This window comes from Ipomoea triloba, chromosome 15 (assembly GCF_003576645.1).
Source record: "Ipomoea triloba cultivar NCNSP0323 chromosome 15, ASM357664v1".
NCBI classification, from domain to species: Eukaryota; Viridiplantae; Streptophyta; class Magnoliopsida; order Solanales; family Convolvulaceae; genus Ipomoea; species Ipomoea triloba.
In genome coordinates, this window is record NC_044930.1 from 19817162 (window position 1) to 19833917 (window position 16756).

The window sequence follows — 16756 nt, forward strand, 5'->3', positions numbered from 1 at the left end:
GAGAGCTCTACAGATAAAAGGAGAAACTAGAGCTCTACAGATAAAAGGAGAAACTCGATTAAATTGGTCGAATGATTTGTTTGATGATTATACATTTTAAGTTTGATTTTTATGTGAGTTATTTTTGGTTTTATTTGTTTTACCTAATTAGTTATAGATTAGTTAAGTTGGATTATTTTATGTGATATTTTGTTATTGTATGTTTCTTCTAGAATATACATTTTAATAGTGATTATGAATGTCGAGTATTTCTCATTTTCTCTTAATCTCTTTTAATTCTTGTCCACTCCGAAAGGCATAGAAGTTAGCCTAAAGAAAATTGTCACTTATATGAGAATTAAACTCAAGTTATCCCAAAGTTTTTTCTCAAAAAGAAAAAAAAAATTTGTCTCTTGAGCTACCCTTTGGATTGATTAAGAGCAATAATGTGTGTATTTTTCGTACAACATTTTGTATCTTTATCATCAGTTAAGTCGGCGAAATTTAACTTTTATTAAATAAAATACTCAAATGCATAAAAGATCAATTATTGTTTTACTTTATTTCAAAATAAAAAATTATTGTTTTACTTCTTGGCAATACATTTATCATTTTTCTTCGTTATTTATGACAAGTATACGTAAACGATTATATCATGCAACATGATCCACCTTGTAATACAAAATATTCCTTTAAATGAGTCATATAGTGCCTACCAGTTTACACATTTTGTATCAGCACACGTTTAGAATTATTTACAAAATATTATTTTAAATATATATTATATGGTATTATATTTCAAAACATTTACATTAATCGATTATATATAAGCATGGCACTAATTTTTTTATCGAAATTAATCGTTACCAAGAAATGGTTATTAAAGACATCAGAATGTTCGGATCGACTACATTTAATATTTTGTAAATTGCAAATGCAAGTACCTAGGTAAAGAATTAGGGATGACAATGTGGTGAGATGGAGACGGGGATTATACTCTCCCGTCCCATCTTTAAAATTCTGAGAAATAGTCTCTATTCCCATTTCCGCAGAAAATTAAGTGGCAACGGAAATTCTCCGTCCTCGAACAACACTTAGTCAAAATTTTAAATTAGTGTAATTTTTAATTATATATATATATATATATATATATATATAAAATTATTCGCGGACAGGATAGGGCGAGCTGAGGCGGGGAGCGGTATCCCCGTCCTCGGTCCCTGGTCCCCGAAACATTTTTCCATCCCCGTCTCCATCGCCAGGGCGAGGATCGGAGATCCCCGTCGGGGATGGGACAAATTGCCATCCCTAAAAGAATTGTGCAAAAATTATTTAAAAAATTAAAAATTTAGATGCTTTATAAAAATTTTAAATCTATTATATGTACAAAAATTAATGATTATAATATGGTATTAGAATTATTTACAAAATATTATTTTAAATATATATTATATGGTATTATTATAATTATCTTCAAAGTGTCATTTTAAATATATAAATACAACTTGTAGAAATTTTCTCATAAATATATGAGAATTACACTCATCATTCCTAGCAACCCACAAACTTCATATATAGTACGTAAAATATTGCAAAACCATCTATCAATCCTGCAGGCACTCTAACTCAATTTATTCTTCACCATAAAATCTTGTAAACCCATCTGTATAGGCTACACCATCTTACAATTAAACTAACTTTTGAATCATAACCCCAATTCATCAAGCGCAAGCCGTGAATATTTACCAAAGATATTATAAATTTAAACTTCTTTCATTGGGAGGGAGTGGTTAACGTCATTATCAGAGAGGTTGAAAAAATGATTTTTAAGGTAAGAAGCCTCGATCCACAATCCTATCTCAACATGCAATTGCAACATATATTCCATGAGTTAATTCTATTTTTTGTCTTAAATTATAGGTGTGTGTTAGTCCACTTTTAATCCTTTTTATTTTTATATAACGTTCACTTTTGGTCCTAACTAGTATTATTATTACACAAAGCAGACAACAGCAGAAGAAAAGGTTAATAAATACCTGTGTCTCCGCGATTCTACGGCCACTCTTCTCGGAAGGAGCTCAGTGAGGTAGAGAGAAGGAGCGGAAATATCTCTTGAGGTTCATTTCTTCTACTGCGCTCTACGTGTATCTCTACGTATTTATGTGCATATATTCTCGGACCTAACGGTTTTGTTTGCATCTGCATCATGCATTCATGAGAGTGATGAATATGTAACCGATTTCCGATTTCAATGTGTTTTGGATTTTAATAGATCTATCGTTTATTGCTGTTTTCAGTATATATTATCTGTTATAGTTTCAGCTGTTCTTCTTTAATTTTGAAGTTTTTTAATTGGGAATTATTTGTTCTTTATTTGTCTGAACTTAGCTTGTTAAAGAGTATTGTTCTTCCACAGCATCATAATTTCTTGTCTTTTTTTTTTTTTAATTGTTTGCTACAATGTTAAATGCCTGATTTTGTTTTTGCCTAGTAAAAAGCAAGTTCAGTATCAGATTAAAGTCAATCCTCAACCTTATATTGCTGGAAGTAAATCATGGCAACGAATGAAAAGAACTAACTCTAATATTTTCCTTGTATGTGGACCCCGAATGCTCCATGCGGGAACCACCATAGCCGACCAAAAAGGGGACCTCCCGCAACACCCTCATCTTTTCTCTCTCTCCTTTCTCTCACTTCCACATAATCTATTTTGCCTCAAAAACTTCACCCGAAATCACTAATGAATTATTTTGGTCAAATCAATGTCATTTTTAGTAATATAACCCTAAATTGTTCAAATCGGTCGCAAACTTTAAAAAAAAATGTAATATGAAAAATTTAAGTACTCTAATATTAATACTTTGTGGTTTTCAAAAAAAAAAAAAACTTTGTGAGTTATGACTTTGTGTTGTATTTTGATTATTTAATTAAATATTCTTTATACAATTTAATATTCTAGATGTTTTTAAATTAATATTTAATATTTTAGTACTAACTAATTAACTATTAAAGCATAAAATAGTTTATAATTTATTTTCAAAAAAAAATAGTTTATAATTACTACGTTTTAATTTTTTTTAAACGAATGCTAAATGAGCGCCTAGCGATGTTTATAACCTTGAAGATAAGTACTTGACATGATTCTCTTGCTTTATATGTTTTTGCAACCTTGAAGATTTACTTGGCATGATTATCTTGCTTTATATTATGATGATGGACTAGTTGATATTGATACTACGGAGTATTATTTATGGCTATTGTCTACTTCTTAGATCATGTATGGGGTTGATTGGTTTGCTTAGAGTTGATATCTCATTTGGAAAAGTCACTACATGCATGCCACTTGACCATAAGGTCATTATCAAATTATTGTTCTGTTAATTAATAGACAATCGACATGACAATGTATTGTCATTGACAACTATGAATTCTGATGTTACCTATTGAGAAAAAAGGATGTTTAGTTGATTAACTCTATTTTTTCTTTGGCATATATTAAATAACTATAGTTGTTTCTTTCCCAAATGACCTCATCCAACAAAGTTTGCTCGAGTCCCACATAAATTTGGTGGTCATGCTTTGTGAAACGTGTATGGTTGTTAGAGTATTTACATCTGTTAGATTTTTACACAATTTTTTAAGGTATCATGTAGGAGAAACAAAAATATAAGAGAAAAAGAAAAGTAGAAAAGAAAAAGATGGTCAATTTTTTTTTTTTTGAAAAAGGGAAAGTAACCGTTGTTTTGTCAGAGTGGCCACCAACTGGGAGCGCGAAGTGCGCTCCACTTACGCACTTCGAGTTTTTAGTTTTTGCAGGAGAAAATTTTGGCAAAACACCAAACTCTACATTAGTATAAAATCAATTACTGTGCTTTAAAGATCTAAAAAAATTCTACAAAATTACAGGTATAATTGCTCTTATCGAATATGCATAGATACTACACAGTATATAATATTTTTGAGTTCATTTGTCACACTAATGTTGGATATAGGATATTCTATGAAAATATCTCATTCATTTCGTTTGATTGTATGGTTATAATAATTCTTTATAGCTGAACATGCAGTCTCCGATATATATACACGATTCTCTTGCCTAAAATTTTTTAAACTAGTGGGCCATGAACATTAAATAAATATTACGGAGTACATTTAATTGATGTGAAGTAGTCACATGTGCATGCAACCACGCATACAAAAGGTTGCATTCTCCGGCGAGGGCGACTAGTAAAGGTCGCCTTCGCTAGAGAAGGTGACCATGAGAAGGCGACCTTTTAGTCGATGGTGATGTTTTCCAATAAGATTTTACCGGTAACTTGTTAGTTACCGGTAAATTTGACTTATTTGATCGAAAATAAAATGTTTGAAAGTTTAATTGCAAATTTAAAAAGTTTAGGTGCCTAATTGACTTTTGGTGTAAAGTTTATGAATTTATTTGACCCTTTTCCCTTTTGTATTTTAACTTTAGAGTTAATTCTATTTTTGATCCTAGGCTTAGTCATTTTTTATTATTGTGACATGAACATCCACATTTGGTCCTAATATTATTGTGACATCAACAAAACAGCTGTAATACCGTTAAATACAAAGGCATTTCGTTCTTCAATTACAGATTTTTTCAAAAAAAAAAAAAGCATATCATTGTATATATAACGACATTTCAACGATTTTATTGACGGAAGACCAAAAATTGTCATGTCACAATAATACTAGGATCGAATGTAAATATTTAAATAAAAAAATGACTAAAATAGACTGTCACCGATAAAACTAGGATAAAAATGGAATTAACTCTTAATTTTATTATAGGTCTTCTTTGGTCTAAAGTACCAACTATACCAACTCTCTATATTGCAATTTATGTGACAATTATTTGTCTTTTTGCAGGTAAAATAGGCAAAATAGCTGTACCCGGTGAGGGCAAGATGTCTAAACATGATCTTCAGCATGCTCCATATGCTAAACCACCTTTTACTTTAGGTGAGATCAAGAAAGCAATTCCACCCCATTGTTTCCAACGGTCTGTCCTCCGCTCATTCTCTTATCTTGTTTACGACCTCATAATTGTCTCTTTCCTCTACTACGTTGCTACCAACTACTTCCATCTCCTCCCACACCCTCTCTCCTACCTGGCCTGGCCGCTTTACTGGATCTGCCAGGTATTTACACTTACTGTTCTGCTATGTTTTATTCTAGCATATTCTTTTAGCTTGCTTAGTTTTTGTATAAGTTGTTATAACTGGTTTTTATTATGGCCCTATTAGGTAAATAATTAGCCTATTAGTCAATTTTGGCTTATTTGACCTAGTTGTTTGACTTGATTAAAAAAGCAATATAAGTGTTTGTTTAATAAATATTTTGTAATTCCAAAATACTAAAATTCAAAAGCCTACTTAAAACAACCTTTTCAATTAGTTTTTTGAGAAAAGAAATTATACTAAACAGCTATCAGCTAATTTACCAAAGACCTTTCTACAATCACCTAATGTTATCAACTAATCATACATTCTAATCTAATCAGCTAACAACCATTTACTAAACATAGCCTATGGGCCCTGTTTGGTAAATAATTAGTCTATCAGTCAATTTGGGCCTATTTGACCATTATTAGTTGTTTGATTTGGTTAAAAATCAATATAAATGTTTGGTTAATAAGCTTTTTGTAACTATAAAATACTAAATTTCAAAAGGCTACTCAAAGCAATCTTTTCAATTAGGGAAAATAAATTATATCAAAAGCTATCAGCTAACAGCTAATTTACCAAACATATTTCTACAATCACTTAATGTTATCAACTAATACCTTCTAACCCAATCAGCTATATATTTTGCTTCATTGCTGTGAATAAACATCAAGCTTACACGGTTTCTACATGACCAGGGTTGTGTGCTGACTGGAGTTTTTGTCATTGCCCATGAGTGTGGCCACCACGCCTTCAGTGACTACCAGTGGCTAAATGACACTGTTGGCTTTATCCTCCACTCCGCCCTCCTTGTCCCATACTTCTCCTGGAAATATAGCCATCGCGGTCACCATTCCAACACTGGTTCCCTTGAGCGGGATGAGGTTTTTATCCCCAAGCAAAAGCCTGATGTCCTCTGGTATGCCAAGTGTCAAAACACCCCACAAGGCAGAGCGCTTTTCCTATTTGCCCATTTTACCTTAGGGTTTCCTTTATACTTGATGTTCAACGCCACTGGCAGACCATACCCCCGCCTCGCTTGCCACTTCGATCCTTATTCCCCTATGTACTTAGACCGCGAGCGCATCCAAATCATCGTCTCTGATATTGGGGTCTTCGCGACAACCTTTGTGCTGTATAAGCTAGCCACAGCCAAGGGGGTCGCGTGGGTTTTCTGTGTCTACGGTTTCCCATTACTCATCGTGAACGGGTTCCTTGTTTTGATCACGTACCTACACCACACCCACGCGTCATTGCCACGCTACAATTCCTCGGAGTGGGATTGGCTAAGGGGCGCGCTCTCCACAATGGACAGAGACTACGGGATTCTCCTCAGCAAGGTGTTACACAACATCACGGATACTCACGTAGCGCACCATTTGTTCCCCACCATCCCTCACTATCATGCAATGGAGGCCACCATGGCTATCAAGCCTGTTCTGGGCGAGTACTATCAGTTTGATGCCACGCCCATCTTTGCCGCAATGTTTAGGGAAGCCAAGGAGTGTGTTTATGTTGAGCCAGATGATGATAATGGTGGCAAGAACAAGGGTGTCTTCTGGTACAATAATGAACTTTGAATTGTTAGGGGAAAAAAAGGTACGAGTTTCTTGTTTTCTTGTTGCAATGTTTCGATCGTTGTTCTAATGGGTGTTTGGTATGATGGAATTTTAATTCCATTTCTAACAAACTCCATAGAATTGGAATTGCCTCCATGAAATTACAATTCTATGGTTTGGTTGGGGGAATCGCAATTCCACACTTTGGAATTGTAATTCTATGGGAAATGACTAATTTACTCTTCTTTTTATTATTATATTATTATTATTAAATTCCAAAAATGATCCTTCAACTATTGACTTTTACCAATTTTTGTCCTCGACTTTTAATTTGACCAAAGTTGGTCCCTTAACTATTGATTTTGTACCAATTTTGATCCTTATGCTAAATCTATGTTAAAGAAGTGTTAAAATTGAGGGCAAAAATGTAAAATCAAATATTTGAGCCTTTTATATATTACTACAATCACTTTGGTCAAATTAAAAGTCGATGACAAAAATTGGTAAAAGTCAATAGTCGAAGGACTATTTCTGGAATTAACTCTATTATAGAATGACATTTTAGTCTTTATTCACTTCTCCCATTTCAATTCTCAATCATTATCATATTCATGTCTAACAACTAATGTTTAAATTCACACTTTATTCTTTTTCCATCGAGTTACAATTCTTTTCCTTCCTAATTCCCTGCCTCCCCAACCAAACGCCCTACAAATATATGCCGTTTTGTTTATAATGTGTACGTGTTAGATATATTGGTTGCGCGCGGTTGAATAAACTTTGCATCATGAGTTCTGAAATGATCTGTCCTTGCAGGAGAAGTAACAAACACCCAAAAAAAATGGAACGAGTTTCTCCCACTCAATCACACGTACCGCCGGTTACTTATTATTATTATTATTATTATTGTTGTTGTTGTTGTTGTTATTGTTGTTGTTGTTGTTGTTGTTGTTGTTATAGATAAAATAAATGATGGATGTAATTTGTAACAATTATAATGGACGTATTCATGTCTCATTATGTATGCCATTTATTATAATTTTTGTATTGTATATATGTATGTGTATCTTAGGATGATTGAGTGATGATGAATAAGATCTTTCTTGCTTTGTCTCTTAATTTTTCTCTCTACAACTTTTCTTTTGATCTATACCAAGCTAATGTGCATTGTTATTACAACAATATATAATAAAGTTTTGTTTTGATGACGTGAAAAACTTGCAATTATTATTGAAAATATGCACTAATTAAATCTTATTTTGTCCCTAGCTAATTAGTCTCAAATAAAAAATGTCTATAAACTACTTCTATTAAAAAAGTCAAATTGATAACTTAGTTTTATACTTACTAAATCAACAATCAAACTAATTAAAATTATCCAATTAGCCTCTTACTTGGATTGAAAAGTATTACATTTTTCATCAAAAGTATTATATTTTTCCTTATAAGTAAGGGACACTTGTCAACATTACTTATTATGAAAAATGTAATACTTTTTCTCTTATAAGTAACAAAAATTGTATTCCTGATTAATATTATATTTGAGCTTATAAGTATGACATTTGCACACATAAGTATAACATTTATATCTTGTTTCGACCCGACTCGACCCGTCTCACTAATAAGGATTCGTGAAACGGTCTCACACAAGTGTGACCCTTAAGTTTGATTTTTATGCGAGTTATTTTTAGTTTTATTTGTTTGACCTAATTAGTTAGAGATGATTTAAGTTAAATTATTCTCTATGTGGTATTTTGTTGGTGCATGAATATTCTCCTATAATGTACATTCGAGTGGTATATTCTCCTTATTCAATTTATTCTTCACCATAAAATCTTGTAAAACCATCCATCTTTATAGGCTACACCATCTTACAAATAAACGAACTTTATTTTGAATCATAAACCCAAGTTCATCAAGCAAATCGTGAAGATTTACCAAAGAGATTATAAATTTAAACTTCGGAGGGAGTGACTGATTAACCGCATTATGAGAGAGGTTCGTTGACAAAAGGATTTTTAAGGTAAGAACCCTCAATCCACAATCCCATCTCTACCTGCAATCAGAACACATATTCCAGAGTTAATTTCATTTTTTTTTATAGCTATTTATGAATGCATATATATACACTACAAATTGTAAAGTATCTTGTGATATAATGACATTAATGTTACCATTCCAAAAGAAAGGTCTTAGATTTGAGTCTTATCCCAATTAAGAATGTTTGTATTATCATGTTAAATGAAAAGAGAAAAAAAATCAATTTTTGTTTGTTTATATATTGGGCCATGTTTTGGTGGAGAAGCCCAGTGCACTATAAAAGCCCATTCAACATTTTATAATAAGACCCATAGTATCTGATACCTGGACAACTAGACTACATACTAATGGTTATTGCGTGGACCACGGTCTAAAAATGACGTAGTTTTACTTAGTTTTATTTTTTTCGTGTGCCCAACTGCACAATAACTCATAACGTACATTATTTAAAAACATAATGTACATTATATTAGCTCAGATGTTTCATTATTCTAACACGTAATGTACATTATTTTAACACATATTGTACGTTATTTTAAAACATAATATACATTATTCTAACATATAATGTACATTATTTTTATTTATAATATTCACGACGATATTTTAGATCGTGGTCCACACAACGGTGTGGACCGTAATTCGGTGCAATTATAAATATTTACTTTCAAAATAGCAGAAATAATTGCTAAATTTAACAATTATTTTATTTTATTTTTTCGGTTCTGAATCGTAACCGTAACCGTCCATACTTTTTAAGTTCAATTGCTACGGTATTCGATTAGGTTCGTATCGAACCGTAATCTTCCATACATATTAGTAATATAATTGGTTGGAGAATAAAAATAAATGAAATAGTTATTTTAAGGGCAAAAATGTCAATTTAACATTTCAGGAGGGAAAACTACCACTTTTAAAATAACTGAGGGGGAAAAACTGCCACTTTAATAACTCAGGGGGAAAAGTGCTATATGCATATAACTTAGGGGGAAAAAGTGCCATTTTCCCTAATTATATTGTGTACACGTACTGTACACGTTAATATATATTTATCTGTACAGTATTGTACACATGAATATATATTTATATTCATGTGTAATGTATAAATATATTTTTTATTTTATTTTTTTTAAAAAAATATGGCGGGTTGCGGGCCGCGTGGGTTAGCCCGCGCGGGTCGCGGGCCTTAGCGGGCTAGACCCGTTAGGCCTGCTTCTTCGCGGGTCATCTTTTTTGTAGCTCTAATCCGCCCCACGGCGGGGCGAGTGCGGGCCAGCTCGCGGGCTTCGATCATTTTTTACAATACTAGTCAAAACACATCAATTATGTATATTAACATTGTGTATTTGTTGTATACAAATTATAAATTTTTGAACGTAAATTATGAACATTTAGAGCATTTTCAATATTGAAGTTTTTGAATCGATTTTTGAGGTGCCAACTATGAGAGTGAAGAGGGAAAGAAAAAAAAAAGAATAAAAAAAAAATAAAATAAATTTGGAAAACCAAAAAAATGCAGATTAACGCGCCCGGCTGGGCGCGCATTGGTTGCATTGCACGCGGAATAAATGCAAGGGTTGAATGCACATGGTGGGACCCACTTTTTCTGAAAAAACAACCTCGTTACAGAAGATTTTTAATTTTCTCTCTCCATAACTTCTTTCCTCCACCTCACCCACGTTACCTAAAAAATTGGTCTAAAATCCACTAATGTGGATAACCTATATAAATTGTGAACATTTACATTCGTAGTATACAAATTGTGAATTTTTAAAAGGTAAATTGTGAGCATTTAAAATTCGGGTCCATAAAATAATTTGCATTGATATCTAATAAAGCCAGACAATTTTGTTTTGTTTTTTTTTGTTTTTTTGTTTTTTTTACGCTACATAGTTATGCCCATAGCTGTCAGACGAGCTTGGAACTTGAGTTACCAAGTTAGTTAAATTATCTGATCAATTTGGCTACGACAGTATATTTATTTAAAATGTTTGGTACGTATTATATGTTAAGCAGTAGTATTCTGTGTATTGTTTTAGTCTATTTCAGTTATATTTATGCTCTTTTAGATTAGGACTTTTATGTTGTTTTCTCTTCCTTGTACAATATATATACTTGTACATTTGTATGCATGAATATAGATTGTTTTCACATCTTATATGGTATCAAGAGCCTCTTCATACTCTTACGGGTTCTCCTTTTTTTCTCTCCTTTGATCCAATGGCCTTCATAGAAATCACTCCTATCATCCAATTGTCTACCCCTACTCACTTTTGTTAGAAAAAAAAACAAACATGCGCAACGGAAGCTTCAAATCGCATTTTCTATGATTCTATGTAAAAGAGAGTGTTAGAAGCTTTTTACCCTTGAAGCGTGCTTTGGCAAAATCAACAGCTTGAACCGTCCAACTGTCCGGTCTCTAGTCTGTCCACCAGCCGGGCACGCGAGAACTCCCCAGAGATTTTTACGTGAAAACTCTTTTCCTGACCAATCTCTGTATTTTTTCTCTCTGTTAAGAAATAGGCCAAGGCATATATATATCAATCATTATTGTGTGGACCATACTATCAAATAATGCACATTCAATATAAAAATAATGTACATTCAGTATAAAAATAATGTACATTATATTCAGGGGATGTACATTATTTTTGTACTGAATGTACATTATTTTTATAGTCAGTACAAAAATAATGTACATTTAGTACATTAAAAATGTACATTTTATCATGGTCCACACAACTGTGTGGACCATGGTCCATACAATAATTTGCCTTATACATATATCCTGGTTTGGGCCCAAATGTGCTAGCCTTTTAAAAACCCAAATCTACCCAATATTGAATTAATTCATTAATCAGTTATTAATGTATTAATTCAATATCGATAACTCTTTATCGATTTCTTTTAAAGTTCTCAGCATTACCACGAACCATTAAGGTGTGACTTTCTAGGTTCATAGTCAAACTAGCAACGAGTAATATTTAATAACTCATTAAATAACTCGTAAGTCATGAGTGACACCTAGCAGTATGTCATGACTACCTAGTTGACAATGAATATATTTCAATATATTATAATGAACCTTTCCGTTACAAATATCATGCAACATTCCTTCCATACAACACTTATTAACAAACTCTTTGTCAAGTGATATCTTTCTACCTATTCAGTTCTTGTTTCCAATTTGTTTGTTTTAGGCTTTTGATATAAGCCGTGTAACCCAAATCTTAACATACTTAAAACGAGGTTTCCCATATCTCATATGGTGTTTTAGGAACAGACTTAGATGGAACTCCATTTAGGATCTAAGATCCATTAAATGGACCATATGTACATCAACATGTATTAATTGCTCATTTATTAATCATCAATCATATTTAAACAATAAATACCATTTAACGATATTCTAGCGTCATCGCATTTATTATTTAAATAAATGTAATAAACATTATTCGGAAAAGAAAAATTCATAATTATTCTTAACAGGAATGGAAATAATGTTTTAAATACTAGAATTACATAAATAGTCTTTTAAATATGATTAAATGAAAACTGAATAGATAAATCTCCAACAACTAATGCAGCAACTCTTGCTCCATTTCCCATCCTTAGAGCGATCTCATCTTCAGTCAACTCTCTACTTCTTCTCAGATCCTGCAACGATACACAAAACATGTGAAGTTGCTTCTGAGTATATTATCAAAGAAGTAGTTATTTATACCAATTAAAACTAGTCTCTTTAATGAGCATACCTTCTGAAGGTTTGTCATTGTCCTTGACTTTCAAAGACTTTAGATATTCTGTGCAATTTCCTTTCCAATGCCCTTCTTTGTTGCAATGGAAACACTTTCCTTTACTTGCAACATTTCCTTTTGTTTTGGTCACTCCCCCAGTTGGTCTCTCTCTAGAAACCTTATTGTTCTTTCTCTTCTTCTTTAACTTGGAAGAGGCCAAAAGAACAGTATCAGTGTTCATACCCTTCATTGTAGCATGAGCAGTGCACAACATATTGTGCAGATCAGATTTGGAACAATGAAGCTTGTTCATGTGGAAATTCATTATGAAAGGCCCAAAAGAATCTAGAAGAGACTGTAGAATTAAGTCTACTTCAAGCTTAGAGTCAAGGAAGATATTTAATTCTTCCAATCTCTCCAATAAGCCAATCATATTTAGAACATGATCTCCTACAGCTCCTCCTTTTTGTAGTTTTGCTCAAAATATGGCCTTAGTAACCTCATAACGTGCAATCCTACTATGCTCACCGTACAACTCTTGTAGGTGATTGACCATGGATTTTGCGTCAGACATCTTTTCATGCTGACGTCGTAACTCATTGGTCATGGAGGCAAGGATATAACTCTTAGCCGTCATATCATCGTCCTTCCACTTATCAAACACTGCAACCTCAGCATTATGAACAGCAAGCTGATCAACATCAGCATCATCTGGTATGATACCAATCAGTCGAGGATCTTGTCCCAAAACATAACCGATCTTTTCCAAATTGAGAACGATTCTCAAATTTCGGAGCCAATCAGTGAAATTTGGTCCAGTAAGTTTGTTTTCTTCGAGTATTTTGGACAAAGGATTTAAAGCCATTTCAAAATAACTGTAGAAAATAACATTAATTATTAGACACGATTCTTTATTAAACTATTTGATTTTCGATTATATAATCAAATAGTACCTCCCACTAAATTTTTCGAATCCTGCACTTCCCAAGCAAGAAACGGAAATCCCGTTGGAAGATTTCTAATGGGTAATCAAAGTCTTACAAATTTATCTCATTCCTCACCTTAAGGGGCATCTTGGAATTTGAAAATTTTGTAAGTGGCCAACTCTTGCCAATACATCTCATGCATGATTCGATTTTATTAAACTTGGGCTCCATGGCCCATTGAACCTCACCTTAAGGGGCATCTTAGCCCAATGGACTCAGTTAAGTCAAACCCACCATCCTGGTAACAAGTAGAGTTGAACCGTGACTTTTTTCACCTTTAGTGGGTTCTTGAAAAGTAAAGTTTCTAAGTGCTACCACATCACATGTTTAAAATAATAAAATCAAAATATTTTAAAATTAACACGTTGCCCTTATTTAGCATAGCCGATACCGTGCTAAGCAAAATATTTGATTTCTTACGATGGTGGAGAGCCACGATTAGGTAATCTCAACTCTTGAGGCCTAACCGCTTACAACTTAATATTTAATAAAAGGGAAGATTTTAAGAATTAGTATGTTTCACTTTACTCATGCAACTTTTTCACATATATCACATATATAAAGTGCATGAAAAGTAAACTCGATATTGGTCATGGACTTCTAAATGGTCAAAATTGAGCCAGCTAATTTTGACCGTGCACAGTGAATAGTGAAAAATTAAAATCCTATCTATTACATGTAAGCTTCCATCATACATATTCTTTGGGTCTTCAACTCTTGAAGTCTTCGAGATTCATACATTTTCTATCTACCAGAAAAGGGGTACATGTTTCGGGGAAGGGATTTACATTACATTACAATAATAGATAAGAGACACGCATGCCTCAATTTTAATTAATCACCAAAAACGATGCAAAACCCAAAATAAATCACATTCATTCAACGGGTCCTAAGTCCATGAACAAACCGACATGCTAAGCAATTCATACATAGTATAAAATAAATAATACATTAATTTGTGGCTTTATAAAATATAATCCAATTATACCATAAAAAACTTGGGTCAATCTAAAATAAACTTTATATGGAAACAAATTTCCATATAACAAAACAAAACATTCCATTAATTAATTAATTTCATACCAAAATCAAATTTGCATGAAATCAATCAATTACTATTATAATTTTATTTTAAATTAAACACTTTAATCTAAAATATTATAATCATGAAAACTTACCTAAATAGCATTCAATTATCACACAAAGAATCACTATTTAAGGTGAAAAATAAATATTTCAAGATTATAATAATATAATTATTACTACCATAAAAATCAAATTTTAAATGATAACAATAATATATTATCGTCTAATCTTATAAAATATTAATTTTTCAAATACAGAAAATAATCATATATTATGATAATAAAAATTAATACTACAAAAGTATCTCATATTTAGTTAGTAGTAACTAATTTTTCCAATTATCAATATATAATATTTTCAAATATGATAACAATTTACTACCATGAAAATATCTAATATTTAATATGGTAATTAAAATTCTAATTATCATAACAATATTTTCAAATATACTATTACCTAAATTATCAAATAATTTTAGGAATAATATATATTTCCAAACAAAAACACGCTCCCGGTCACATAAACCTCCGGCCAACAGCCTACAGCCGGTAAGTTTTTGCTGAAACAACAAAAACCACAACAGCATGCCGCCGGACCACCGATCTCAGCCTACCGCAGTACCACCGATCTCAGTTCTATTACAGCACCACTGATCTCAGTTCTACCGCAGCACCACCGATCTCAGTTCTACCGCAGCACCACTGATCTCAGTTCTAGCCGTCAACGGTGTCCGCTTCCGGCTAGACAGCCGATCTAGCGACAATCAGCGAGAAACCAGACTGCCGCACCAAAACGCCACGAACAATCAGACTCCGTCACAGCCATCCGACCAGAAGCCAGTGCGCCAACGTCGTCCGTGTCCGTTCAGCATCATACCGCCAGCTAAAATCGCTACTGGAGTCACCGACGATGAACTCTTCATCGCCTTCTCCAAGAGCGATGTCGTGAGGCCACCTGACCCATCTCCTAGTGCCTCTTGCTGGAATAGCCAGCCATCCATCACTGGTTCCAGCCGGCCGACTCCAAGGCGCAGACGAGAAGATCGCAAAAAGAAGCCGCATATTACGTAAAGCAGTGTTTTACGTAAAACTCTGTTTTACGTAAATTTGAAAAAAAAAACTTTTTTTTTCTTTTCATATATATATCTAATATACATATATAAACAATTATTTGTGTTTTTATTTTAATTTAATATATATCCCATATATATTATAAAAGACATATAATAATCAAATTATTATATTATTAAATTAACCCAAGATTATAAATCAAAAAGAAAAGTCAAAAATTAATCTAAACATACAATCATTAGAAAAAGCCTGGCTCTAATACCACTGTTAGAAAAAAAACAAACATGCGCAGCGGAAGCATCAAATCGCATTTTCTATGATTTTATGTAAAAGAGAGTGTTAGAATCTTTTTACCCTTGAAGCGTGCTTTGGCAAAATCAACAGCTTGAACGGTCCAACTATCCGGTCTCTAGTCTGTCCACCGGCCGGGCACGCGAGAACTCCCCAGAGATTTTTACGTGAAAACTCTTTTCCTGACCAATCTCTGTATTTCTTCTCTCTGTTAAGAAATAGGCCAAGGCTTATATATATATCCTGGTTTGGGCCCAAAGGTGATAGCCTTTTAAAAGCCCAAATCTACCCAATATTGAATTAATTCATTAATCAGTTATTAATGTATTAATTCAATATCAATAACTCTTTATCGATTTCTTTTAAAGTTCTCAGCATTACCACGAACAATTAAGGTGTGTCTTTCTAGGTTCATAGTCAAACTAGCAACGAGTAATATTTAATAACTCATTAAATAACTCGTAAGTCATGAGTGACACCTAGCAGTATGTCATGACTACCTAGTTGACAATGAATATATTTCAATATATTATAATGAACCTTTCCGTTACAAATATCATGCAACATTCCTTCCACACAAAACTTGTTCCGAACCAGGTAAAGGTCATGGTCAAACTTGGTCAAACCCATAAACCCGGTCAATATGTCTATTTAATAATCTTAACCTGAAGTCCAACTTCATTATACTCTAGCCAGAGATTCTCGTTGTATTATAATTGAATAGACTGGAACATCCTTGTTACCTCAAGGCGGTGGATCCTCTATTGAACGCACACATGTCTCCGTACAATACTGAACTAGGCCACCAAGTACACTTATAGTCTC

The 16756-nt window shown here is 33.0% G+C and overlaps 1 protein-coding gene across 1 annotated transcript; it reads left to right on the forward strand.

Moving 5' to 3' along the window:
- The first annotated feature begins 1695 nt into the window (after positions 1-1695).
- LOC116007185 (delta(12)-fatty-acid desaturase FAD2-like) lies at positions 1696-7775 on the forward strand. The gene is made up of 5 exons (XM_031247792.1): positions 1696-1810; positions 1986-2096; positions 4867-5138; positions 5861-6761; positions 7538-7775. The coding sequence occupies exons 3-4, from the start codon at positions 4905-4907 to the stop codon at positions 6740-6742; spliced, it is 1116 nt and encodes a 371-aa protein (XP_031103652.1). The 5' UTR covers positions 1696-1810; positions 1986-2096; positions 4867-4904; the 3' UTR covers positions 6743-6761; positions 7538-7775.
- The last annotated feature ends 8981 nt before the right edge of the window (positions 7776-16756 follow it).